Source organism: Rhinichthys klamathensis, unplaced genomic scaffold, assembly GCF_029890125.1.
Source record: "Rhinichthys klamathensis goyatoka isolate OS25496 unplaced genomic scaffold, OSU_Roscu_1.1 h1tg000412l_1, whole genome shotgun sequence".
Classification (NCBI taxonomy): domain Eukaryota; kingdom Metazoa; phylum Chordata; class Actinopteri; order Cypriniformes; family Leuciscidae; genus Rhinichthys; species Rhinichthys klamathensis.
In genome coordinates, this window is record NW_026606912.1 from 1,350,641 (window position 1) to 1,376,633 (window position 25,993).

The 25,993-nt window shown below is 36.5% G+C and overlaps 1 protein-coding gene across 1 annotated transcript in view; it reads left to right on the forward strand.

Annotated features, from left to right (window-relative positions):
• The first annotated feature begins 1,533 nt into the window (after nucleotides 1–1,533).
• The window catches only part of atp6v1ba (ATPase, H+ transporting, lysosomal, V1 subunit B, member a), a 30,263-nt gene continuing 5,803 nt past the window's right edge, over nucleotides 1,534–25,993 (forward strand). Inside the window, exons 1-9 of the mRNA XM_056235008.1 lie at nucleotides 1,534–1,756; nucleotides 14,414–14,469; nucleotides 15,065–15,163; nucleotides 15,307–15,400; nucleotides 15,505–15,582; nucleotides 16,296–16,435; nucleotides 21,235–21,336; nucleotides 22,124–22,221; nucleotides 22,306–22,429. Of these exons, the coding sequence (XP_056090983.1) occupies nucleotides 1,648–1,756; nucleotides 14,414–14,469; nucleotides 15,065–15,163; nucleotides 15,307–15,400; nucleotides 15,505–15,582; nucleotides 16,296–16,435; nucleotides 21,235–21,336; nucleotides 22,124–22,221; nucleotides 22,306–22,429 (900 nt within the window). The 5' untranslated portion in view covers nucleotides 1,534–1,647. The remainder of the gene's footprint in view (nucleotides 1,757–14,413; nucleotides 14,470–15,064; nucleotides 15,164–15,306; nucleotides 15,401–15,504; nucleotides 15,583–16,295; nucleotides 16,436–21,234; nucleotides 21,337–22,123; nucleotides 22,222–22,305; nucleotides 22,430–25,993) is intronic.

The window sequence follows — 25,993 nt, forward strand, 5'->3', positions numbered from 1 at the left end:
TTAAATATGTAAAATATAAAAATACTGATTTGCAGTCACTGATTAGTATAAAAACAATAGATTTAAAGTTGATTATGTCATTCACAGTGCTTCTTAGGAGTGGGCGGTTCTAGCTGAGCTCTTTTGCTGCCATTTGCATTTCCATGGTAACAGTGTTCTATTGGTGGAGCTTTTTTTAGGATTATGGGTAATGTAATTCATCACAAAAAATTGTAACAATAATTCACATTTTGCTTAAAAATCTCAGATCTCATCATTTGTTTTGATTATCTCCATGAAAGGATATAATGGCACTTTGTACTTCTGGAATGCTGTTGCAATTTATTGTGTCAGATTTATGGGAGTAAATAAGAAACCTTGCTGACTATAGCAATGAAGAAGTTGCCAGTTGTGTTTTCTCAACAACAAGATATCACATATTTTGTGTGTGTGTGTGTGTTCCTTATAAAATGTATAGATGTATTTTTCATTAATGCATAAATCAAAATAGATGTTTGTGTAAAGACTATACAATTATAAGCCTGAGAAACACAACATATGTAAATGGATGGTATGTCAATGAAGTTCTGAATAGCCTACTACATTTCAAATCAATTTAATATAAAAAACTAAGAATCTTTGCTCGTATACTTTTCAATGTTCAAGCCTTAATTAACAATGCGCAGCAATTTCATACGAAAGGCCTTCACCTCAGTAAAATAAGGTGCTTCGTGATTCATTCATTCTCAATTCACTTAGTGGCTATAAAAAGTATTCACCACCTATAAGTTTTAATGTTTTACAACATTGACCCACAGGATTTAATTAGCCTTTTCTGCCACTGATTAACAGAACAATTTTCATTAATGACAAAGTGATTTCTCCTTTACACATTGGTCAAAATATATTACAGATTCATTGTCCTACATATTCATCCCCTTTTAACTTAGTATTTAAATGCACTTTTGTCAGCGATTACAGCCTTGAATCTGTGTTTTAATATTTCTGTGATTTCTTAAACTAAATAACTACACCAGCGATGACTGAGGGGGTGAATACCTATGAAAAAAATTATTTGTAATTATTTTAGATAATTATGTAGAGATCTATTTTTCTTTTCACTTTGGCATTAAAGTCTTTTTTCCATCAGTGTCAGGAAGTCAAATTATGTCCATTATGTGATTCAATGCTGTGAAACAACAAAATAGGAAATGGGCCAAGGGGGTGAATCTTTTATCAAATAATTGTTTTTAATTTTTATATTTTTACCTTAAAATCTAAAACCCTTACATCTCTTACAATGTTAAGCTAGGCCTACTTTTCATGTTAGGTTAAGTTTATGTTAGATAATGGCCTAGTCTATCATTATTGTTCTCACAACAGCATCAAAAAATAACAACGGGAGATTGTGTCAAAAGGCTGTGTTAAAAAAGAAAAGAAATCATGGGACAACAAAGTGTAATTTGTAGAAATTGTCCATTCATCGGCCCTGACCACCCTGACTCTTGCTGACTCATGCACGCGCTCGTAAAGCACACGTCTTTTACGTGAGCGTGCACGAGTGCTACTTCCTGATCACGCTGTCATATGACTCCGTCTGTTCATCCGCTCTCCGCGTAGATCTGTTTACACATAGACAGTTTAATTTAATTAAGAAAAATAACAACAATGTCTACGTTAGTAGCTAATCGACCCGTGGATCTGAACGGCCCTGAAGCAGCGGCTCGGCAGCACGCGCAAGCCGTAATCAGAAACTACATCTCCCAGCCCAGACTGAGTGAGTGACATTTACATTTCATTCCATTCATACAGCTAACAGCGGCAACACATCTGGCGTTTCTCTCTCTCGTCTAGTTCTCTGCACTGCTCTTTAATCTGAATTGGGTTTGATCAGAGGTTAAACAACGCCAGGACGGAGCTGATCTACCGCTAGTGTTGTCAAATGTCAGATTTGAGCACAGCTGTCGTGCTAAAACTAGCTCGAGCTGTTCATACTCATAGGTCATCGCTCATCACTTTTGCTTTTTTTTAATCATTTGAACGGCCATTGTGTAAATAAACAAATTAAACGTGTTATTTAAGCTCATTTTAATAAGAAAGTGGATAACCTTTGGTGGCTTTAAAGGTCTAAGCGTAAACATGCTAGCTAACCAAGCAGGGCAAAATCTTGATATTTATTGGCAGAACGGTTTATCTGATCTGGAATCTTCATCCAAAACTACAATAAACCGTACTTTTATGTCATAGATTGCTTAGGGGTAGTATTTAACTGTGCTAGATGTAAGTGTTTAAAGGCTCCATATATGAGTGGCTTATTAAGCTTCATTAGTTTAATACTGATAGTATGACTGAATTTATATAAATATGCACTGTAGGTCTGTATTTAGTGATCGGAACGGACGTTTTTATGAATTTGTTTTCGATTCTCACGCAGTAGGTAGCAATGCAATAAGAGAGACAGATGGAGTGATGATCCCTCTCATGTGACATGATCACGTGACACCCAGCTGAGCTGGTGAATAATGTGCAATGAGGAACCTTCTGCTCCACACAAATCATGTGACTTGTTTTGTAACAGAAAAAGTTGCACATGTTTTTTATTTAAAATCTTGTTACCGAAGTGGATAGTAACAAAATCTTTTAACTCAAATGCTGCAGTGAGAGTTTTCTTCTCTGCATTATGGTCATCTGGAATAATGTCAGTATATTCCATCTGCCAGGTCGCAGAATAGTGTTTTTCATAATGATTCTGTTTGGAAGTTAATTAACAGTTATACATCAGAAAGTGTTTGTTTGCCAGGCTCTTAATTTAACAGTGGTATGTGTGATACTGGTACAGATCCATCTTTGAATCCGCTGATGCTGTTTTATTCTATTAAGGAGTGCTTTTCATTCCTTTCCATCATGTCTATTTAAATAGAATTTTTAACACGCAGTCTGACTCAGTCTGACTCTTGTCATTTCCATTTCTTGTCAAGGGTTTTGTTGTCAAGTTGTTTGCCTTGTCAGCCGCCACCTAATAGCACTTCACAAATCGTTTAAAACCCTATGAAAAGCGCAGTTTCTTTCCTGTGTTGACATATTTCCTATTAAGTGTGAATGTGACATATTAAAGGGTTCACCTGTTTTCCTGTTTGGTGGTAGGTGGTATTAGGGGGAGGGGCATTCTCATTCTTGAGTGTTTGATTGGACAAAGTGCTGTAGTGCAGGATGAGTCACTCATCAACATTTTTAGTGTGACCTCTCAGACTGTAAATTTTAAATCTTAATATATATGCTAAAAGTGTATTTTGTCAATGTTTAGAAGTTCACTGGATACATACGGCTGATCTGAAATCTAATTTTGGTTAAATTTTGGTCTAACTAAATCTAGTTTGGTCAGTTTTGAACCTGGCATTTGCAGTGATATGGAAAACCCAGTGAGATGCAATAAATGGTCAAATAGAGGAAGTAGAGCTTAGGTATACTGCTGATGAACATATTTTTATATTCCAGTTGCAAAATTGTGAATTTTCAACCCCTTTCTTTGTCGTTCACTTACACTAGCATTCACAAAATTTGATCTTGCTATGATTTTTTAAAAAAAATTTGAAAGAAGTCTCTCATGCTCACCAATGCTGCATTTATTTGATCAGAAATACAGCAAAACAGTATGGAATATTATTAAAATTTAAAATAACTAATTTCTATTTGAATACATGTTAAAATGTAATTTATTCCTGTGATGGCACAGCTCTGAATTTTCAGCATCATTACTCCAGTCTTCAGTGTCAGATGATCCTTCAGAAATCATTCTAATATGCTGATTTGGTGCTCAAGAAACATTTCTTAATATTATTAATGTTGAAAATGGTTGTCCTGCTTGATATTTTTGTTTATAAATTCCTAAATTGCTTAAAAAAATGGCCTCAAACTGCCATTGAGAATTTTTTTGTGTTCTTGTGATTTAGTCCTGCTTAAAATTGCAGGGGAAGTGTATATTTCTCTTATGGGGAAGTAGGCATCATATGAGCCAAACATTCAGGCTGAGAAGATCTGAACACTGAAGGTTTTTTCCTTTTCTATCTCTTATATGTATGTGTAGATTTGTCGTTGTTTTTTTTCTCTTATAAATAATACCCTACATTTTGTTCTCTCAATTTTTCTCGAAACCTCGAAATATCCTGCATTCAACCTGCTGAAACATCAGATGACTCCGCACAGTCATAATGTGTTACCGGCATCTCTTCAATAACATAATTTGACTCTTGTGTATGATGTTTCAGCAGTTGAGTAGTTAATTTTGTTTACCCCTTTAATGGAGAACCTTGCAAAAATTACCGGTCGTCTGGCATCTTTCTCTCATTTTTTCCCCCTTCATGTGTATTATTGATGTTATTCAGTGTAAATCTCATTAATTTAGACCTCGAAAAACACACTGTCTCACAGAGGAGCACAGGTAGCGTGTTTTATTTTTTTCTAAGAGTGTCAAAGGAAAGCTCGGGCTGAAAGCCTCTTAGCAAACCAGGAAGAAAATAAATGACTTAATGGAAGAATTGAAGCCTTCCCTTCTGAAAGCCAAAGAAGCTGCATGCGTAAAGACCCCCGATCTGATCCGCCCCCCAGCATACTGTTAAAAACAGCCTCTCTAATGTAGGCATGCCAGATAGCAGCACCATTTTGTGCCTCATCAGTGGCAGAGTGCATGCTGATAGTGGGCTGTGATTGAAGGCAATGAAGACTGATGGGAAGGCAAACACATAGATCTGTACCCATGAGTCCTTGCAACGCCTGATATGCCGTCACAGTCAAGAGGCCGTGGCCGTCAGCGCAGGTCTGATTGGTCCTGCTTTGTCCTTAGAAAAGGCTGAAAAACACAGAGAAAAGACCTTCAAGTTTAAAACTTTTAAATCTCAAATTTTAAAAAAAAGAAACTAAAATTGAGGCCATTGAAAGGGAGCAGCAGCCGGAAAGTATTTTGCCATTTTGTTACCAAATGTTTGGTATGTAGAGAATACAGATTTAAAGTATATCAAATATTTGCAATTCAATTACGCTCCTTTTTTATTTTTTTTTTATGTATTTTTCTGTTTCCCGACACTTTCGTCGTCGGCTAGTGTGTTTAAATACTTTATTAGCATTCTTATGCCCAGTCAAATTTCTAAGATGCCTGAAGAAACAAACAAACAAAGTAAACGTACAGTGCATTCATCTTTTCTGTGGAAGTAAAGGCCTTTTTTGTCTTAATCACGTCATTTGCAACAAAAGCAATTAACCCAGACTGTCTGTTCGCTTTGTTTTAATGCTGAATAGACGTTTAAATGTGCTGAAAAGACATTCAGCACGGTAATGGTATTTCTGTGAAGAAACAATTACCCGTAATGACATGGTTATAAACAAATCTTTCAGATGTCACAGCCCTCCTTTATTTTATCCACTGTTTCCTGTTGCTAATCCTTTTGTCCGCCTGTAATTAATCAATTGTCGTGACAGTGAAAAAGAAAGCCCGCGGTGGGCGTTCGACTTCATCTTGCCATCAAAGAAAAGTAAATGAAAGACGAGTATAGAACAGTCAACTTTCAAAAATAGTATCCAAGTATATAAAATTATGGACTACTTAAATTGAATAGGAAACAAAATCCTTTTTATTCCATTATGCACGTCACATGACGCACTATTTTTCTTTACAGAACTTTGGTTCTATCTTAAATGCATATTATTATTATTTTGTTGTTCTTGTGTGTTTCTATGAAAAATGTTGTACCTCATCGTATTTGTATAATATATATTTTGTATCTATCTATCTATCTATCTATCTATCTATCTATCTATCTATCTATCTATCTATCTATCTATCTATCTATCTATCTATCTATCTATCTATCTATCTATCTATCTATCTATCTATCTATCTATCTATCTATCTATCTATCTATCTATCTATCTATCTATCTATCTATCGTGTAATAATTACGTTCTTTATTTTAACTAAAATATATGAAATATATCATTATTTATTTTAATTTATAATTATATTTTAATTTATATTATTTCAGATATTATTAAGATGTTTACATTTTGTGGATAACGATTTATATTAAATATTTACATAAAAATGACAACTAAAATGTTTCATAGAGATGCAGAAAGTCTTCTAATTGTCTATCGTTGTCTTATGCATTTTTAAACATGCATTTTACATAAATATGCGTTTTATTGCACAGTGTATTACATGTTCATAAAATAAAATAGGCTAGCTGTCAAATGCGCTATTAACCCGTGAACTTTTGTTTACAGTTTTATGTACGTTTTAAAATATGGAGATTCTGAGATATTAGAAAGTTTCTTGATTTAAAATATCTTGTCTTGTTTCCAACATCAAAGTAACTTGAGGACGCCATCCACATCGACTCTAATTATGATATATGACAAACAAGTGTAAACTTGGCTTGTCATAGGGGGCCCGCTATGGACTTTTGTTATAGATCTGTTGCTAGGCAGCGTATGGGTGAAAACCTGCCTATCCCTGCAAATCGCTCTCAAACTGTTGCAGTAGCATTACGGCTGTTTCGATCTATTGTAACTGCACCACTTTGCAACCTCTCCTCGAGAGGCAGTGGGGTTAACCAGCTGTCTCAGTTTAGCTGTCACCCCTTCAGTCTGCATCCCGCCAGGAAACACACACAGATTACAGCTCTTCCCACCGTTACCCCCCCTCATACACGCACACGCACACGCAGTCGTCTGATTACACACGACCCAATCAGTGCATGCGTGTGGGGAGTCCTCCGTTACAGCCTCTGCTTCTACCTGTGGGGTTAAAAGCATTCCTGTTTGATGGGGGTGTCATCACTGTGGAGGACGTCTTTGTTCGGACAGATGAACAGCCACAATTGTGTGTGTGCCTGTCTTTATCCGACTGTCTGTGTTTTGCTTGCAGGTCTTGCTTTTGTTTATTTTTGTAGGGGACTTTTTTGTTTGGTAGTTTTGATAGCATGTCAAGTTAATTCCTTTTCTCTCGTCCCATTTAATCCTGATGTCATTGTCACGTTATTCCAAACATTGTAACTTCAGACGGATTCTTTGCATCTCTTAAATGGCGCTAAAAGAGGGCATTACATTATTATTTTGGTGGCACTTTACAATGAGGTTTCATTTGTTAGCATTAGTTAACTACATTAATGTTAATCTCAACATTTTCTAATATGCGATTTAAAATCAAAAGGTGTATCTGTTAACATTATGAACCAGAACTAACAATTATAATTAATGTTAACAAAGATTAATAAGCACTGTAACGAATGTTTTGCTGATTGTTAGTTAATATTAGTTGATGGATAATGCACTAACCTTAACTTATGGAACCTTATTGTAAAGTGTTACCATTATTTTTTTATTAACAGAGCCTGAACTGAATGAAAAACATGGCAAACTTTAATTTATCTTGCATTTTTATAGTATAATTAATTTATTTGTTATTATTTTATAATTTAACGTTTCAATTTCAATATTTAATACTTTTTTATAATTTTTTTAGTTTTAGTTTTTTTCTCCATTTTTTTTCTTCTTTTAGTAACTTTTCAGTTCACAATGACATAAAATGTTCTGTCTGGGAAGGTTCATATTTAATTACTTAACACTTATGGGTTATTCAAAAAGGCTATAATCATGTGTTTGTGCGTTAAATCATGAAGGCCCTCCAAACAATATCTTTGGTTTGTCATTAATATTATTTTAGACATTGGAAATGATCATCTTTCATTTTTTGATTTTGCTCAATTTATTTTGATACGTGGTCTAAATCCAAAAAACTGCCCTTTTGAGTGTGTTGCACATTGTGCTGTCAGTGCCATAATTGGATTCCCTCTGTTAGCATTGAAGTCCTAGAGAATACCATCAAGGTCCCCTGTGAGCTCTGATTCACTGTCTTTCATATGTCTATCTATTGGTCATCCAACGTTTCTCTTTCTTTTTCTTCAAAAAACATTTTATTGTTCTCACAGTTTTTACATTTGTTCAGTGTTCAGCATGTTTCTGAATAGGCATAACATTGAGTTTAGAATCCACAGCTATTATATGTCTTTACAGGACTGCAGCCGCAATTATTGTCATAAAAATCATTTTTATTTTCACAGAAATGTGCTAATGTGTGTTTAATCAAAAGCACAGTACGTACGTTTTGTGCCATTTTATGTTGGCGGCGACAGGTCGTATTGAACATTGTCCGTACTTGCAGAATAGCTGCGTAATTTGTAGTGTTTTTTTGGCGGGCGGTTTGTTTAATTCTCCCATTGAACATTTGCTCACTTATACAGCTTAAACAGTCTGTTCATTATTCTCTCAGTCAGAAAGAAGAGGTGTCATATCAAACTATTAGTCATTTCAGAGTCTCCAAATTATGAATATGAGCTATGAAGCCATTGCCAACATTGCAGGTCTGCAACAAAATTCACTTTCAGTAGCTGATTTCGGATTTTGTGTCCACAATTTAAATTTCCTAAATGCACAAATTCGATTTTTTTTTTCTTCTTAGAATTTCTTTAGAAAAAATAAAATCGTTCCTGTCTTGTCAGTCTACTTTTTAAAACTTTTACCACTCTCCCCTCCGACAGGATCAGTCTTTTTCAGTTACGGTATCAAAGACACCCAATGTCTCCGTATTCATTATCAAATCTTAATATGTGGGCCTTACGGGGTAAGTTTAGCGGGTGTCATGGCGGAATTGTGTGAGGCTTGTTTGTCTGTTTAATGACAGTTGCATTTGTGTCCATCTGATCCCAAACATGGGGCAATTAGCACTCTCTTTTATAGCGTCTTATGGGAAACCACCATGTGGATGCTCTGCAAAAAAAAGAAAAAGAAGAAATGCAGGAGGATGTGCGTGAATGAGAGAAGCCTGGCACCTTTGCCTGCGCTTTTGTATCGTTAATTCAGTTTCAGCGCAACGCTACCGGCCGGCCCAAAAAACGCCTGTCCCACCGTGCACCCCCTCCCTCCCCGTCAGCGCTTCTCTTTCACAGCAGAAATGGAAATGTGTTGGAATGCTCCATGCCTCCTTTCAGCACCACTTGAATGGGCCCTTTAGTATTTCACACCAAGGTGTCCTTCAGGGCGCGGGGTCAGGCTACCAAAACAGCTTCTACCGCCGGATTAGAACCAATTAACATCTCGGCACACAATAGGGCCTGGCAGCTCCACAGGCCTCACGTTGACCCGCGCTGGTGTTGCATGCCTAGCCCTCGGACCGGCGCACTCAAACTCAAGTGTCCTGGGAGGGGTGGGGAAAGTTTTTCAAGCCTAATGGGAAATGTTGCTACTTCACACCATGTGAATGTATAGCCATTTTTTAATCTTTATTTTACAAGGCCTCTTATGCGGCACTGAGTCCTCTGTGTGTGGAGTTGAAGTGGGCCGCCATCTTCATCATAGAGCTGGAAGGCGATTGGCTCATGGTTCGGCAGGGTTGTTTCATCGCCCTATTTTTTTTATTTTTTTATAAGCAATTCGTCTTGCTTAATTATGATCAGATTTTCCTACTCTGTGTATTTGTTTTATACAGCCCGTTTTGTGCCTCTTTAGTATTTAGATATAACAAATTAACATTTTTGCTTCCGTTGTTTGACTAAAAAATAGCTGCGTCCTGCTTTGGCAGTGCAGATTAGCACCTGCGTGTCTTAATTTAGCGTTCGTCTAATGTTGTGCACAATATCAGAGCATATCATGAGCTTTGTTTGAGTAAAGATTTCATCTCCTCACTATTTTCCATTAGCAGTTTGCGTTGCGTTCGAGAGACTTTTAAGGGGTTGATGTACAATTATAAGGCCGCAATTTTCCAGCCTCGTAATTATGATCACCTCTCAGTAAATAGACATATGCATCTCCTTTGAAACATATGGGCAATTTGTAGGGTAAGTGTAGCTATTAAATCCATTTTATAAGCACCTCCCTGTGAAGCACATACTGCAATTTGTCTGGGCTGAGGCAAAAAGGACGGAGGGAAGGAAAAGCCATAATGTCTTGAAAAATGATGGAATTTGCAGGAAGCCTGCATTTTAGTGTGTTCGTGAATTTGCCAAACGCATCTGTTTTTGTGTGTTTTGAGAGAGCAAATATTCAGTGTTAGGCTGATTTGACTACTGTTTTTCTTTCACCGTAATAACTGCAATTATGAGACTAATCATTTATTTAGGGAAGACGTGTCGCTCAGGGAATCACAATAATGGGAGCTCAAGTCTTTCACCTGCGCAGCAAATACCTTTTTTTGTGAGATTTCTTGTTTTATTAGACATATATTTAAATGACATATTCAAATGTTTTTGGTATAATAGGATTTTGGACAACCATATTAAAATTAAAATAATATCATTTCAATATAAGTAAATTAAAGTTGCAAGTAACCATTTTATTGGGGGGCGACCAGTCCAAAACTAGTTGCAAAAGTCAGGTGGTGCAACCAGGAAGTCTGGTGGTGCAACTGCAATGAAATAAAAAACATTATTTTAGCTAAGTAGGCCTACATAATACATTTGCGCTAAGATTGTCTATTATTATTATTGTTCTAAAATGTTAGTTTTAAATTAAAGATGTTTTACACTTATTAATAATTACAATTATCTTCATGATAATTTTTTAATAGATGCCACTATCATATCAAGTAAAGAAAAATCGGTCACACTTTTTTATACTGGGTGTCACACCTTATATTAGGTGTACTCGCATAAAAAAAGTAAGGTAAGGAGTAAGGACACAGGGAGCACATTAAAATGATCTGGCTACAAAAGCATATTTTGCAAAAAGAAAAGAGAGATCATGAATCTTTTTTAGTAGGTATTATATAGTGTTCCATTAAAGTTGCTATGAATTTAATGTTTTGACATTTGATGAATGCATTTTTGATATTTTAATTTAAAGTTCTAAACTGACTTAAGCTGATTATAAAACAAGGCTGACTTTGTTGTTATTCAATCACCTTCAATTACAGTGCATCTAATCTCTTCCACTGTAGCCTATTCCAGTTCCTACGTTATGAATGCGATTTATTCTTCATTCCATCTATATTTATATATATATATATATATATATATATATATATATATGTAATTAATAATGACAGTGAATATGCTGAATGCTGGAATTTTTTCCTTTCATTTCAATGTTGTCAGAAGGCACAACTGATATTCATCAGCTGGTGAAACCATGTAAATTTTTTATTTAAAACCAACAAATAATAGGTAAAAGTGAACAAATGTCTGAACTAGATTGTGAACAGTTATTGTATTTAATGCATTTACTGGTATACTTGTATGATTATTTTTCTGTCTTTAAAAGTAAAATCGGATGCTAAAGATACTAAATACCTGGCCACTAGAATGCAATAATTATAAATTAATATGCATAAAATACACAACCGCAAAATAAGTATGTGTAAGCACTGTAGACACTCTAAGGGTTACTTTGCTAAGATTTCACAATAAAATTTGGAATATATTTATAAATATTTGGTTTTACCACCTGACAAAAAAAGTAAAAAAAAATGTATTTAAACACTGAAATGTTTTAACAATTGAAACTTGTTTAAACGCATTGTTCCTGACTTAAAAATATGCATTACATCAATTTTGAAAAGATTTTAAAAAAAAAATACCACAGGGCAGAAAAGAGAGGAAAACGCAACAGTTTTTACAGTTCTTCCTTTGTTTATGTATAATTTTTTTTTATGAAAACAAAGATAGAACACAAATATAAAGCCTTAAAGAAAAATAACTGAAAAGGGTAACAACAACAAAAAGTATGGAACCACATTTCTCTCTTTTACTCTTCCTTTTCTCCTCAGCCAGTAAGGAAAGTCACGATGTGCAGGTGTGTGTGTGGGAAACGGCAATAGTGCATTGACAAATGATTCTGCTTTCTGAAGCCCTAATTAGTGGCATAGTGTCTGCTCCCCGTGGGGCTGCTGTGCTGGGCGTTAGAGATGGTCCATTCTTATTTCCTACTGCCTTTGATATCAGACCACAGTCTGATGGCGTACACAAAACCGACACACTGGGGCGTGATGGACGACCCAGAGCAGACAAAGCCGACTCTTCTCCATCTAGCATGCACTATCTCTCTCTTTCACACGTATACACACACGCTGAAACAAAGTGAAAGGACACACACCAAATTGGCTCCTGTGACAGGGCGGCTAATGTTTTCCCATGCAAAGTAAAAGGCCAAAGTAGGAGACCACACCCTCTGCTCCTAATGACGGCCCACCCTGAGCATGCACCTGGACCCTGGACCAAAAACAAAAATACTTGCTCATAGGGGTGTGCGATATCACGATTTTTGATCTTGAACGATCTGCTTTTGAAGAAATTTCGTATTATTGGTCTACAATGTACATTCTATCAGTTGCAGTTCTGGAGCCTCCGTCCCAATATACTGTACAGTGCGACATACATTCACATCACATGTTAATGCATAGGTAGGGTTACACTCTCATGACATTGCAGTTATTCACAATCATGAAAGTTTATTATTTGCATGCGTTTTAAAGTCTTGCCGGTTTTATTCATTTAATTTGCAGGCTGTTCTGTCAAGCTTTTCACAGCGTACACACATACACACTAAAAGCCTGTCAAACAGCACGTGAGTACTAAACTAAGTTATCTTTCGTGTCTTATTGTGCTAAAACTGTCAAATACACGCAAGGTTTACATAAACACAATCGATTATGTCTTAAGTGAACGTAAACAGTTGGGAGAAATCCAAATGTGCGTTTGTATACCTATTTGATCCACGAATGAAGTGACAAAGTGACAGCAGCCTAATAAACCTACTGCCGCTTGTCATTAATGTTAAACAAACAACAAAAGACTAAAGCCCCGTTCACACTGCAAGCGACTTTGTCGCTGCATGTCGCCAGTGGCTGGCGATGAGGTCGCTAGTGGGAGTTCCCACTACTGGTTGCCTTTATGAATGACATCCAATGATGTGGAGAAGGATCATACGCGCTCCGCTCCTATTGGTTGTCGCTCCCGAAAGTCGCTCCTCATTTGCATAAAGTTAAACAGATCTCAACATTTCTCTTTTAATAACAAAGATAAAATGAAATGATTTTCATCTTCGCCCACCCCTACTTTGGCCTTAATTGTCTGTCATTCTTTTTTTGTTACCTTGTAAAACTACATTTGTAAAATAGGAAAATTAGTTTGGCTGTACTGCTTAGTCACTTGCAAAGTAGTAAAACCAAAATGAAAAAATCGGGATTGAATCGCGATTTTCCTGAAAAAATTTGTGCTATGATATGTTTGCCCTATCGCCCACCTCTACTTGCTCATACTGATCTGGACTGGTTGGGGAGAGATTGTAAAAAAAAAAAAAAAAAAAAACTATGTCTCTGTACAAATAATTACATTCGTTCTTTAAAATAAAAAAAAATATTAAAAAAGCTCATATTGATGAAATTAAAAGTCAAGACAAGTTTTTATTTTCTTGCTTCTGCATGATTACACCAATAGATTGGGCCGAAAAGAATGTATTGTGACATGTTGCAGGTCAGACTAGAACCTGCCTTACTCATATGAGCACCACAACTCAGTAAGAGTGTGTGCACCACAGCTCCAACAATTATTCTTCCCTCCATCTGATGTATTTGTTTTTGTATTTGGGGCGTACTATGCCTGATATCTGAGTCATAGTTTGTTAAAGACAGACTGTCCAAGAGTGATTCAGGAGTCACATGAACCTCGGTCATGTTGGAAAGAGTGTCATCTTAAAGTCACTTCTGTGCCCCACTCTGCTTGGCCTGTTCGACCCAAAGATAGTTATTTCTGTCTCCCTAAAATGAATGTAATTGTTTATATAGGCTGTATGAGACTTTTTGGGCACCTGGAACCATCATAAATTACCATAGTCTGAGGCAAGTAATTGTCCCTCACAGAACAGAGTGAAGATGTCGTCCCCCATCGTGACATCTGCCGAAAAAGCTGCCTTGAATGTGCTAACTATGTTCCTGTAGCCCTGACATTTGGACATGGAAATTTATGAAAGCCATTTAGAATACTCCAGTAAAGGTCACTGTGTACAATTAGATGCACAGGTGTCAAGAGAAAGAGTCCTCATTTCCATGTGATTGTGGGCTTTTGTAGCAAATATCATGCACTTTATTGGTCACAGTGTGTTTGTGTGTGTGTGTGTGTGTGTGTGTGTGTGTGTGTAGTGCACTCTCATGCTTGTCAAGAAGACATGCAGCAACCTAGAATCAATAAAAGTTTCCCATATATCCGTTTAGTAATTGCATGTTTACTATTCGGGGCGTCTCAAATGGTCAAATAAAAATGCAAATTGAAGGTGTACATTTTAATATTAGTTATGAGGTGTTATATATAGCATCCTTTCCAAGCAGTACAGATTCTGTAAAAAGGTTTATTGTGTATATTTTTATGTTTTGTGTTGTTTTTGTCATCCTCAGCCTACTCTACTGTGTCTGGTGTAAATGGGCCACTGGTTATCTTGGACAATGTCAAAGTAAGACCTATTTCCATGTTTTAACATGTAAAGTATCTCAAAATATGAGAAGATTTATTCTTTCTTTTGTTTTAAACTTCTTAAAGTGACTGTACAGAGAAAAAATAATAATAGTTATATTCCTATTTTGCCTTTTAATTCGTAACATTTAACTCATAATTTTTAGTCAAGACAATACAAAAAAATAGTCCTAGCTTTCATATGTAAAAGAAAAAGGAAAGAAGGACATTTTTTCCAACTGTAGTGAAGAAAACAAGAATAATTTTATAGTTAAACATTATATAGTTATTATTTGTAATTTATTCCTGTGATGGCAGAGGTGAATTTTCTGCATCATTACTCCAGTCTTCAGTGTCACACAATCCTTCAGAAATCAGTATAATATGATGATTTGCTGCTCAAGAAAATTTTCTGATTATTATCATTGTTAAAAACCATTTTTTTGTAACAATGTACGTCTTTACTGTCACTTGATTAATGAATCATTGTTAAATAAAATATTTTATTTTTATATTTCCCCCAAAAAAACTGAACGGGTTGGAATGGTAGTATATATTGATCCTCTTCTTCATCTTTCTTTGTTGTCCTCCTCTAGTTCCCACGTTATGCAGAGATTGTGCACCTCACCTTACCTGATGGGACCAAGAGGAGTGGGCAGGTTCTGGAGGTCGTTGGCACCAAAGCTGTCGTCCAGGTGCACTGAAATCATCTTTTTCTTTTAAAATCGAACTATTCTCTATACATTTTTGTTAGAGTATCTGTTAGAGTCAGTACTTACAGTATCTCAAGTTAAGTTTCGATCATAACTGAAAAATATTTACATTTTGTGCCCATCAGGTGTTTGAAGGAACCTCAGGTATCGATGCTAAGAAGACCGCATGTGAATTCACTGGGGACATCTTGCGCACACCTGTGTCTGAGGATATGCTTGGTAAGCATGTGACTAATGCTCATGCAGCCTATGTAATCATTGTCTTTATGTGTCTTCTACATGACCAATACAGATGTCATGAAGAACTTGTCGTTTTATTTCAGGACGTGTTTTCAACGGGTCAGGTAAACCCATTGACCGGGGTCCTACTGTTCTGGCTGAGGACTATTTGGACATCATGGGTAAGAGGCTTCTTTTTTTAGGCTTTATATAACATTTGCAGGAACAAGTGTCTTCTTGAGAGGCGCATAGATGACTGAGCAATACTGTGATCTCATTTACTCTAAATGTTGGGTCTTTTTGGTATCAAACTGATTTTAAAATTTAGCAGCACAGCTTTACCAATTAGGCTACCACGAGCCGTGTTAAATGTTCTTTGTCAGTGTGTGCTCAGTTTGTCTGCAGCTTAGTTGAAAGACCAGTAATATGTTTATAAATGCCTAAAATTCCTCCTTGTTAGTATTTGAATATTTTGAGAGATTGAAAGGGAATTTTTGTGTGCTTTCTAAGCCATTTACTGACCTCATGACCCTGATCTCTGCTAAGCTGAAATGGCAAAGGTGAGCCTTTGAGCTATCAAAGGTATACAATGGGGACTCAAAGCAATGTTTGAATGAGCCAAACGGATAAGAGGGGGCGTAATAAAAGGTTGATCAGGTTTCAAGGTCATACCACTCCAAATGGTGTGTAGAATGCTGATATGCCTTAATGAGAATTTTTTTTTTTCTAAAATGTAAGCCTTGATCATTTGCCATGAGTGGTCAATGTGGATAGTTTTGCCTAAAGAAAATCGTTTTCCTCCTTTAGAAATAGAAGTTGTACCTTGTAGACTCTTAAGTACCAGATAGGTTTTCTGCACATGTGAGGTCACTGTTCTCACTTTGATTTCTCTTAGGTCAGCCCATCAACCCTCAGTGTCGTATCTACCCTGAGGAGATGATTCAGACTGGCATCTCTGCTATTGATGGCATGAACAGTATTGCCCGTGGGCAGAAGATCCCCATCTTTAGTGCTGCTGGACTACCACATAATGAGGTGTGTTTAACTCATTACACAATAGAAATGATTGCTCTGCAGGTTGGCTTTTGTCGTCCAATATGGACTTTTCTTTGGCCAATATCTAGATTGTGTAAAATTATTAAATTATACAATTTAATATCATTCCCTGACACCATTACAATTATTGGATGACTTATTGACTAAAATATTTTTTAATATTTCTTTATTTTATAATATTTTGAGGCGTGGTTTGTTAATATAATATAATATAATATAATATAATATAGGCTAATATAATATAATCAATACTAAAAAATATAAATTGTGTGTTACTTTTTTAAAATAACTATTACTTCTGTTTATTGGTCAAGTGGGCATGGCTAAGCCTAATGATATTTGGCCTTTTTTGAGATTATTGTCTGACCATTATATGTGACCCTGGACCACAAAACCAGTCACTTGGGTCATTTGTTTTAAATTGAGATTTATACTTCATCTAAAAGCTGAATAAATAAGCTAAATACGATTTGAAAATCTGGAATCTGAGGGTGCAAAAAAATCGAAACATTGAGAAAATCGCCTTTAAAGTTGTCCATTTATGTTCGCGATTGTACTGCATTCACTCACAAAAATAAATGTTTTATATATTTAAGGTAGGAAATTTACAATATATATTCATGGAACATGATCTTTACCTAATATCCTAATGATTTTTGGCATAAAAGAAAAATCGATCATTTTGACCCATACAATGTATTGTTGGCTATTGCCACAAATATACAGTACCTGTGCTACTTGTGACTGGTTTTGTGATCCAGGGTCACATATTGTTTTACAACTAGCATACATTTCTGGCGTTTAAGCAGGACTTAGATTCACCTTGTAATTGCATTCATCCAGCCAGATTTGTAACTTTCTTCGAAATGCTCCACAGGAATCTGTCTTTATCCAGAGCCCAATTCAGGAACCGATGATACAATACAGACCATGCTGCTTGCCAGTGTGTTTTAATTATTTTAATGAAACCTAGAGGGATTTATTTAAATTCCCTCATTTGAAGTGTTGTGATCAAATTTAGCACTTTATTGTGTAGCACCGAGGCAGCCACAGTTCCATTTTCTGTATTATACCCGCGAGCGAGACAAGGCTGTGTGATTAACGTTAATTTGAGAGGGATCCGTAATTGATTTCAGCCTGTGGTGTTTCTGTGGAAACAGTGAGGTGGGTCAGGGTTCGTTTCATCACATTCTCCTCTCGTGTGAATGTGGGAAGAACCGGTATGATTTCGAGAGCTCTAGAGTACCCAAACAAAACCAACCACTTAGTAATGATCAATACGTCCAGAACCTGCTTGAGGTCACATGGTAAGTTCTAAGATAAGTGTAATGTCCTGGCTGAACTAAATGATGAGAACTACAAATGATTCTTGAACTCTAAATTTGTTCATCAAACTTTCAAAGAACATTGGTAGAGGTCACAGTCAATATCTTTGCCACCAGCTTTTTATCACTATTTATTAGTGATAGGAAAATAGGAATATAACTATTTATTATTTATTTTTAGTAGGTTATGCCCACTACTACATATACCACTATGACTGTAAGTGACTCAGCTGCCAAACTTATCTGCTGTCAGGCTGGAAAATGGACGTTGTAACCCATGACATGAGCTATTAAGAATATAAGTAGGCTGCCTTGTATAGAGTGCTGCAGAGATGAAGTAAATTTGTTGGCCAAACCTACAAGCAACGAAGTTAACATCACACTGGTTCCCTCGACAAAAAAACAATATGATTTTTCCATAGGATTTTGAATTATCACAAAAAATAAGCTCTGTGTTCAACAAAAGTTTATGATAGCTGCATGTTTTGTCCGTCAAGATAATTTTCACAAATGAACACAACTTTTATGAATTTTGAAGCCTAAATACAATCGGCAGAAAAATATAAAAACCTAATCCTAGGCTAGGAACGAACTACACCATGGTTGCTCGAATTCAATGTCACAAGTGGGGTGTAACTGGTGTGTTTTATCATAGAATGAAACGTGAAAATATTTCGATCTTGTGTTCACCGCCCACAGAACTTATTTCATTATTTTAACCAAAATCCCATTGACGTCGGAACGATGGAACCATAAGTGCTTAAATGCTAACATGTTTCTGGGTTTTGGCGTACAAAAATACGTCATCCCTACAGCACTCTAAGAAGGTCAATCATTACTATTTTCTGCTATTTTGTATCATTGTCAAGTTCAATAGTCCTTTAGACTCTGGTTTAGTTTCATAATTATAATTAATTTTGTATGATGAAGTAGTTTTGTGAAGTAGTTTGTTAGTAATTCAAGGTCAAATAATTTCTAAACCTCAGTGCCATCATTTCACCCTTAGTTTAGGTGCTGTTTTGAGATATTGTTTAGAATTATAAAATTACAGCGAACAACTTTAGTCAAGTGTGTCCTAAAACATTCAAACACGTGTCATTTGCCGAGTAAATGCTCTGAACTCTAAGGAAGAAAATGAATGATTCTCAAAGCATTGTCTATTATTTCTATTATGTGTGTTTTAATTTGTCTGTATATTTTGCAGTGTTTTAAGGGCTTTGTGCAAAGGACATGAGGACCTTTTTCCCAGGGCCACCCAAAATTTTGTTATTTATTTATTTAGTTTTTTTTGTTTCTTTAAAGGGATATTTCTCCCAAAAATGAAAATTTCTTTCATTAATTACTCACCCTGAAATTAAATCTGAGAGATGAAATCTGAGAGCTTTCTGTCCCTACATAGACAGCAATGCAACTGACACTTTGAGACTTCAAAAAGTTCATAAAGGGATCGTAAAACTAATCCATATGAATTGAGCGGTTTAGTCCAAAAATTTCTGAAGAGACACGATCACTTTATATGATGAACAGATTGAATTCAGGCTTTAAATTCTCTTTATTAACTTTTTGACGTGTCAAAGTGTCAGTTGCGTAGCTGTTAATGGAGGGACATAAATCTCTCAGATTTCATCAAAAAGATCTTTATTTGCGTTCTGAAGATGAACGAAAGTCTGCACGAGGGTGAGTAATTAATGACAGAATTTTCATTTTTTGGTGAACCATTCCTTTAATGCTTTTGCTACATGAACAGGACATTTATTTAGTAAATGTTGTCTTGTCAGACCATTATGAAATCTAAATGGCATAACTTATTTTCATTTAAAATATTTTTTAGGTCCAGTCGCAGATATTTCAAATCTTTATTAGATGTGCCACTTTATTGCACGACATAATTCGTTTTTGGCAAATGAGGCTTTGTGTACATTTTCTTACCGCAAGCACAATTATTCTCTTGTGTGAATGTCACTGGCTGGTTCACTCAGCCCGGAGATTTTAACACTCGAGAGAGAGCGCTTCTCTCCAAAACATCAACAAGAAAGTTCCCATTAACACCCTTAAGCTCACACACACACACACACACACACACACACACACACACACACACACACACACACACAGACACAGGCAATAGTAATAAACCACAACACTTTGGGGCTTTTCACACTATGCTTAACCCTGGGTTTATGTCATTTTAAACCCTGTATTAAGACAACTTTTGACCCTGGGTAAAGAAAGTAAGTTATGAAAACCGGCTCCAGACCAGGGTTAGTCCTGCCCTTGCAGTGCTAACCCTGAATTTAATGGTATACAATGTGAAACTGCTGTGCTAGAATGTTTAAGTGAGTTGATTTTAAGGAACAGGAATACAGTAGCTTTATGAGTTAACAATTACAAGTGTGAAAAGCCCATCTGAAATGTTCGAGGCCATCTGAGGGAGTGAACCATCAAATACATGCTTCAAGGAAGGAAGAGTTTTGAACTCTGTCATGGCAACAAGATAAAAAGTTAAAGAGTAGTTTAGGACAATAATTTTTCCAGTATATACGCTGTGAAGAGATAATAAAGCTCTAGTGATTGTCAGTTGTGAAAATATATGATCAAAAGCCAAGGTTGAATGGTGTGAACTTCCACCAGCCCAAGTGTAAAGTGAGTTTCAGTGTCTCACTAATGAAGGTGCTGTGCTGTGATATAAAAGGTTCTCGTTTCATTAAACAGGAGTCATGGGGTCACAGTCAGCTTTATCCACTCAGAGAAACAGGTGTTCAGGGTCAGAGTTCAGTCTGGGGTCAGGCCGGATTAGACATCCAGGACCATTACATTAAGTGATAAGCGTGAAATTCCTCATGCTTATAGTCTTAATCTCTTTGTTGCAAATGCACACACAAATAGGCATCTGCACCCATGTACAGTACATTACATGTGTAACAAAAGTTTCCTTTTTAATTAAATTCTGTTCTTTTGAACTTTCCATTCATCAAAGAATACTGAGGGAAAAAAATGTATCATGGTTTCCACACAAATATTAAGTGGCACAACTTTTTTAACATTTGTTTTTGGAGTATTTGCTGCTGAAAATTCAGCTTAGCCATCACAGGAATAAATTACATTTGAAAATATATTAAAATAGTAAATTTCACAGTATTACTGTTTTTTGATCAAATAATTGCAGCCTTGGTGAAGATAAGGAAGTTCTTTCAAAAATATTAAAAAATCTTGCCGACCCCATACTTTTGAACAGTAGTGTTGATTATTTTAACTAATAATAAATTAAAATAATTATAGCTTGTGAATCAACTAGTACAGTAGTGTTATGACATGTACTTGTTGATGAACTGAAAATGCCCAATTTCTGTGTATTTTAACGTTATTCCAAAATTATTTTTAAATTAGGTTCCAAGATAAAACCGATAATGTACAAGGCTAACTAATTTTGGTTTTGTGATTTTTGACTGGTAGATTGCTGCCCAGATCTGTCGTCAGGCTGGTTTGGTTCAGAAATCCAAAGATGTGATGGACTACACTTCAGAAAACTTTGCCATCGTCTTTGCTGCTATGGGGGTGAGTGGTTGTCTGTGCCTTTATTTGTGCCACGGTGTCCAATTATGTGTTTTCTTGTGTGTTTTTTTTCTTACAGTAATCAAATGCTTGTTTTACTCGAGCTTCCTTGTGTGGTCATTTTCTTTACAATAGTAAATCCTGGTTTACATCTAGGTCTCTAATACATGAGTCAAATTCTTGCATGAATTTCAGGATGCTTGTGTTAAATGATCCTCTCAGTGGACGGAATGTAAAATTGTGTTCTTTTTGTGTGAGTGGGTGAATGTTGGTCCTCATAGGTGACTTAATCCTGCTCTTCAGCACCACCTTAACCTTCTGCCCTCAGCTGTCTGCTTCCTCTCCAAACCTTTGTTATTGTCACCTGAGTGGCTGCGGTCTGTCCTCTCAGACGGGTATTACCTGCAGCAGGTGTCAGGTTCACCTGTGTATTCAAGTGTGGAGGGCTTCCATTAACCCATGCTTGAAATGTCACTGACCCAGCCTTGTGTCCTGTGGCCACTGGGCTCCCGGTGCGGACTCAAAGCTAATGCATTCGCTTTTGACACCTTGTAACTCTATATCTTGATTTTATGTGCAGGGTGGTCAAAATATAAAGGGAAAAGGATTTTCCTTCCTAGCAGGAAGTGTACTTCAAGAGGTCATTTTGAACTAAATAGTGGAGATTTTGTTTTAACAATGAACAAGAAATACCTGACATTGTCTGTTTTTTCAGCCTCTAATGAAATAACAGTGACTTTGGGTTTGTTTGGCGTTTCAGATGTTTTTTTTGTTTTTGTTTGAATTCCAGGTCAACATGGAGACGGCACGCTTCTTTAAGTCAGACTTTGAGGAGAACGGTTCTATGGACAATGTGTGCTTGTTCCTGAACCTGGCCAATGATCCTACGTGAGAATTCATTTAAATGACCTCCATCCTCTTATGTAATGCATTTTGTATAACGTATTGACTATTTTAATGTTTTCTACATAGCATTGAACGCATCATCACCCCACGTCTGGCTTTGACCACAGCGGAGTATCTGGCGTATCAGTGTGAGAAGCATGTGTTGGTCATCCTCACAGACATGAGCTCCTATGCAGAGGCTCTGAGAGAGGTGAGGACCATATCATATTGATATGCTAGAAGCAAGGGCCTTTTACTTTACCAAGAAAAAAAAAAATCTATTTCAAATAAATGCTGTGTACTTTCTATTCATCAAAGAATCCTGAAAAAAAATTATCATAGTGTCTGCAAAAATAATAAGCAGCACAACTTTTTTCAACATTGATAATACTAGGAAATGTTTCTTGAGCACCAAAACCGCATATTAGAAAGATTTCTGAAGGATCATAGAATTATGTCTGAGCTACACCGATGACTGGAATAATGGCTGCTAAAAAATTCAGCTTTGCCATCACAAATTAATTACACTTTAAAATACACTACATGGACACAAGTTTTGGGACACTTGACCATCACACCAACAGGGGCATTCTAAATACATAGACATTAATATGGAGTTATGTCCCCCTTTGAAGTTATAACAGCTTCCACTCATATGGGAAGGCTTTCCACAAGATTTGTGTTCCTGTGGGAATTTTTGGCAATTCTAAAGTCAGGCACTGTTGGACAAACAGAGAAGTGTGATTTGTCACTCCACAGAACATGTTTCCACTGCAGTAGCGGTGTGCTTTACACCACTCCATCTGACGCTTGGCATTGTACTTGATGTGAGGCTGGTATGCAGCTGCTCGGCCATAAAAACCCATTCTACGAAGCTCCCACTGCACAGTTTTTGTGCTGATATAAATGCCAGTGGAAGTTTAGAACTTTTCATCTATGGAATCAGCAGAGCATTGGTGACTTTCACGCACCATGCACCTTAGCACTCGGTAATCTCGCTCTGTGACTTTAAGTGGTCTTCCGTTCCGCTTCGTGGATGAGTTGCTGCTTTTCCTAAATGCTTCCAATTTCCAATAATGCCACTTACAGTTGACTGTGGAATATCTAACAGGGATGAAATTTCACGAACTGACTTTGTGAAGGTGGCATCCGATCACAGTACCATACTTGAAATCACTGAGCTTTTTAAAACGACCAATTTTTCCCCACAAATGTTTGTAAAGGCAGACCATAGCTAGGTGTTTGATTTTATACTCCGGTGGCAATGGGTTTGATTGAAACATCCGAATTCAATAATTTTGAGGTGTGTCCCAATACTTGTCCATATAGTGTCTATTAAAATAGAAAACGGTTATTTCAAATTGTAATAATATTTCACAATATTACTGTTCTTGCTGCTTTTTTGATCAAAATAAATGCAGCCTTACTGAGCATAGAAGTTGTCCTTCTGAGCATTGAAGTTGTTGAAATAAGATAATTAAAATCCTTGTCTTTTTCCTTCTGGTCACATTTAATCTCGCTTGTGGCATCAAATGATTCAGGGCTTCCTCCAGCGCCCCTTCAAAAGAAATAAGTATGTGACATCCCAATGAATGCTGCTCTAGTACGCAAAACTGCCCCTATAGACTATAGTCACCATAAATGAATAAACTGAAGGAATTTCAGTGTTCCAATAGGTTTATATTGGTAAGCGGACAAGCTATAAGAACTCATTCAGTGCGTTTTCTAACCATGTATGTCTTTATTTATTTAATAAATCTTATGCCTTCAGCCTTTTCAACAAACATGGTGGAAGGTCTCTTTTACAGAGGCATAATGCACATGTACCTCATATAAACAGTTCCTGTTGATATGAAAGCTTTCAAGGGACTAGTAGGTTTTTCTATTAGTTGCAAGGGCAGACAAATCTGCGACACATTCTCTGCTTTGTGGGGATTTTTCCAGTGCCCTGTTTTATGATGTATCATGTTGTTAGCCATTTAAATTTCATATCTGCTTAAGCATAATTGACCTTGTAATGTAAATAATCCTAAGTCTCTCTGTTTGGTTTTCTTATCCTTTTATGATTTCCCAGCCATTATACTGTGCACTTCTTAGACTTGATGCACAGCAAACGCATTTATTTCGCATTATATGTATGTATATAACAACCTTACTTAGAGCCTCTCAACTCACATTAGCAATACGAGTTGTTGACTTGTGCATGTACAGAGCCATTTCCATCATATCAAATTCCAAATGTTTGGGAGTGAAAACAGCTCAAACAGAAAACCGCTATGACGGCTATAAAAGAGCACAATCTCGTGTAACAAAAGGACAGTAACCCCCTCTTGACATTTGGAACCGTATTGGAGCAATGGCCAGCGTTACGGTTAGTATCTTGTTTCCTGTGTGGCTTATGTTGAAGAGCCACTGTGTCCAATCGTAATGAATGGATTTCAGCACCATCTGCCAAAGTGTAAGAATCATGGTTTTACATCGGGTTTTGTTTAAAACAAGACATTGTCTTTGTTCCGAATAGCATATTGGCATTCAACTAATATTGTTTCTGCTGTAAATTTTGTGTATACACTGTGCAAAGTATGCACATTTTTTGTATGCATAAAATCCGTCAAGGACCCTACAGTACTACATTTGGCAAAATGTGTAGCATAAACTAGAGGAAGGACAGCAAGTTGAGCACATTGCATTTCAATGTCTAGAGGACACTATTTCGAAATGCAATGTGCTCAACTTGCTGACCTTCCACTTGGTATGTGATGAATGAACCAGAAGTAATATCTGACCAATATTTCATAAATTTTTATTGACTCATGATTGGATCTGACTGGCGAGAGAGAACGTTTTTACAAGGGGAAAAAAAGAAAGAAAAAAATGGTTAAATCGCGAGTGAAGAATGGGGATGTTTTTAATAAAAAAAAAATCAAGGTTGATGTTGCTTTTGATTTATTTGTCACACTGGAAGGGTAAGGGAAATGGAGTGTGTTGCTTTAGGAATACTGTATTCCATACAGCGTGCTCTGAATGTATACGGCACAGTTTGGTAAATATATTAGGTCACATTATGAGTACAAAAAATATACATATTATTTAGTAGTAGTAAGGTAGTATGCCATTCCAAATATACCAGTGGGGCATTATATAAACAGAAGATTAGTACAAAATAACATTTGTGTATACTTCATTCCACTCTGTTCCTCATCCTCCTGAAGATACTTTTTTTTGGCAACATCTCTTTTCTTCCCCCCTCATGCCAGTGATTATCGTTTTTCTACCACAAACATGTTTTGATGTCTAAACGTGTCAAATGCATAATGCTCATTCTAAATAGTTATGATTGCATGTGAAAGGACCATTCTCTCCTACCTTTGTGCCTCTGTAACCTTGGGATACATTCAGTTCTATCAAAGCTGCTTGCTTTGGCTTCTGCGGTTGGCAGCCACTTCCAAAGAGCTACGGGAGCATTAACATTTAACTCCCTCACCCATTCAGCCTGGTAAAGGTGAGGCTCAGAACGGTGTCTACACTCGTTTTAACCTTGGGAGAAGATCTGAGTGTATTTTCTGCTTATAAAAGTGCCTGTGTGTAGATGTACCAAGTAGAAAACAGATTAACCTCATTTGACTGACTTGAAAAGGCTGTCATTGATCGCTTGTTGTGGAACAGATGCTATGCTACTCTTTCGTTTTTTGTGACTCCATTGTTATAAGATGCTTCTGTGGAACTTCACAGGAGAACACACACAGAACCTCTCTTGTCATGATGTTAAACACCA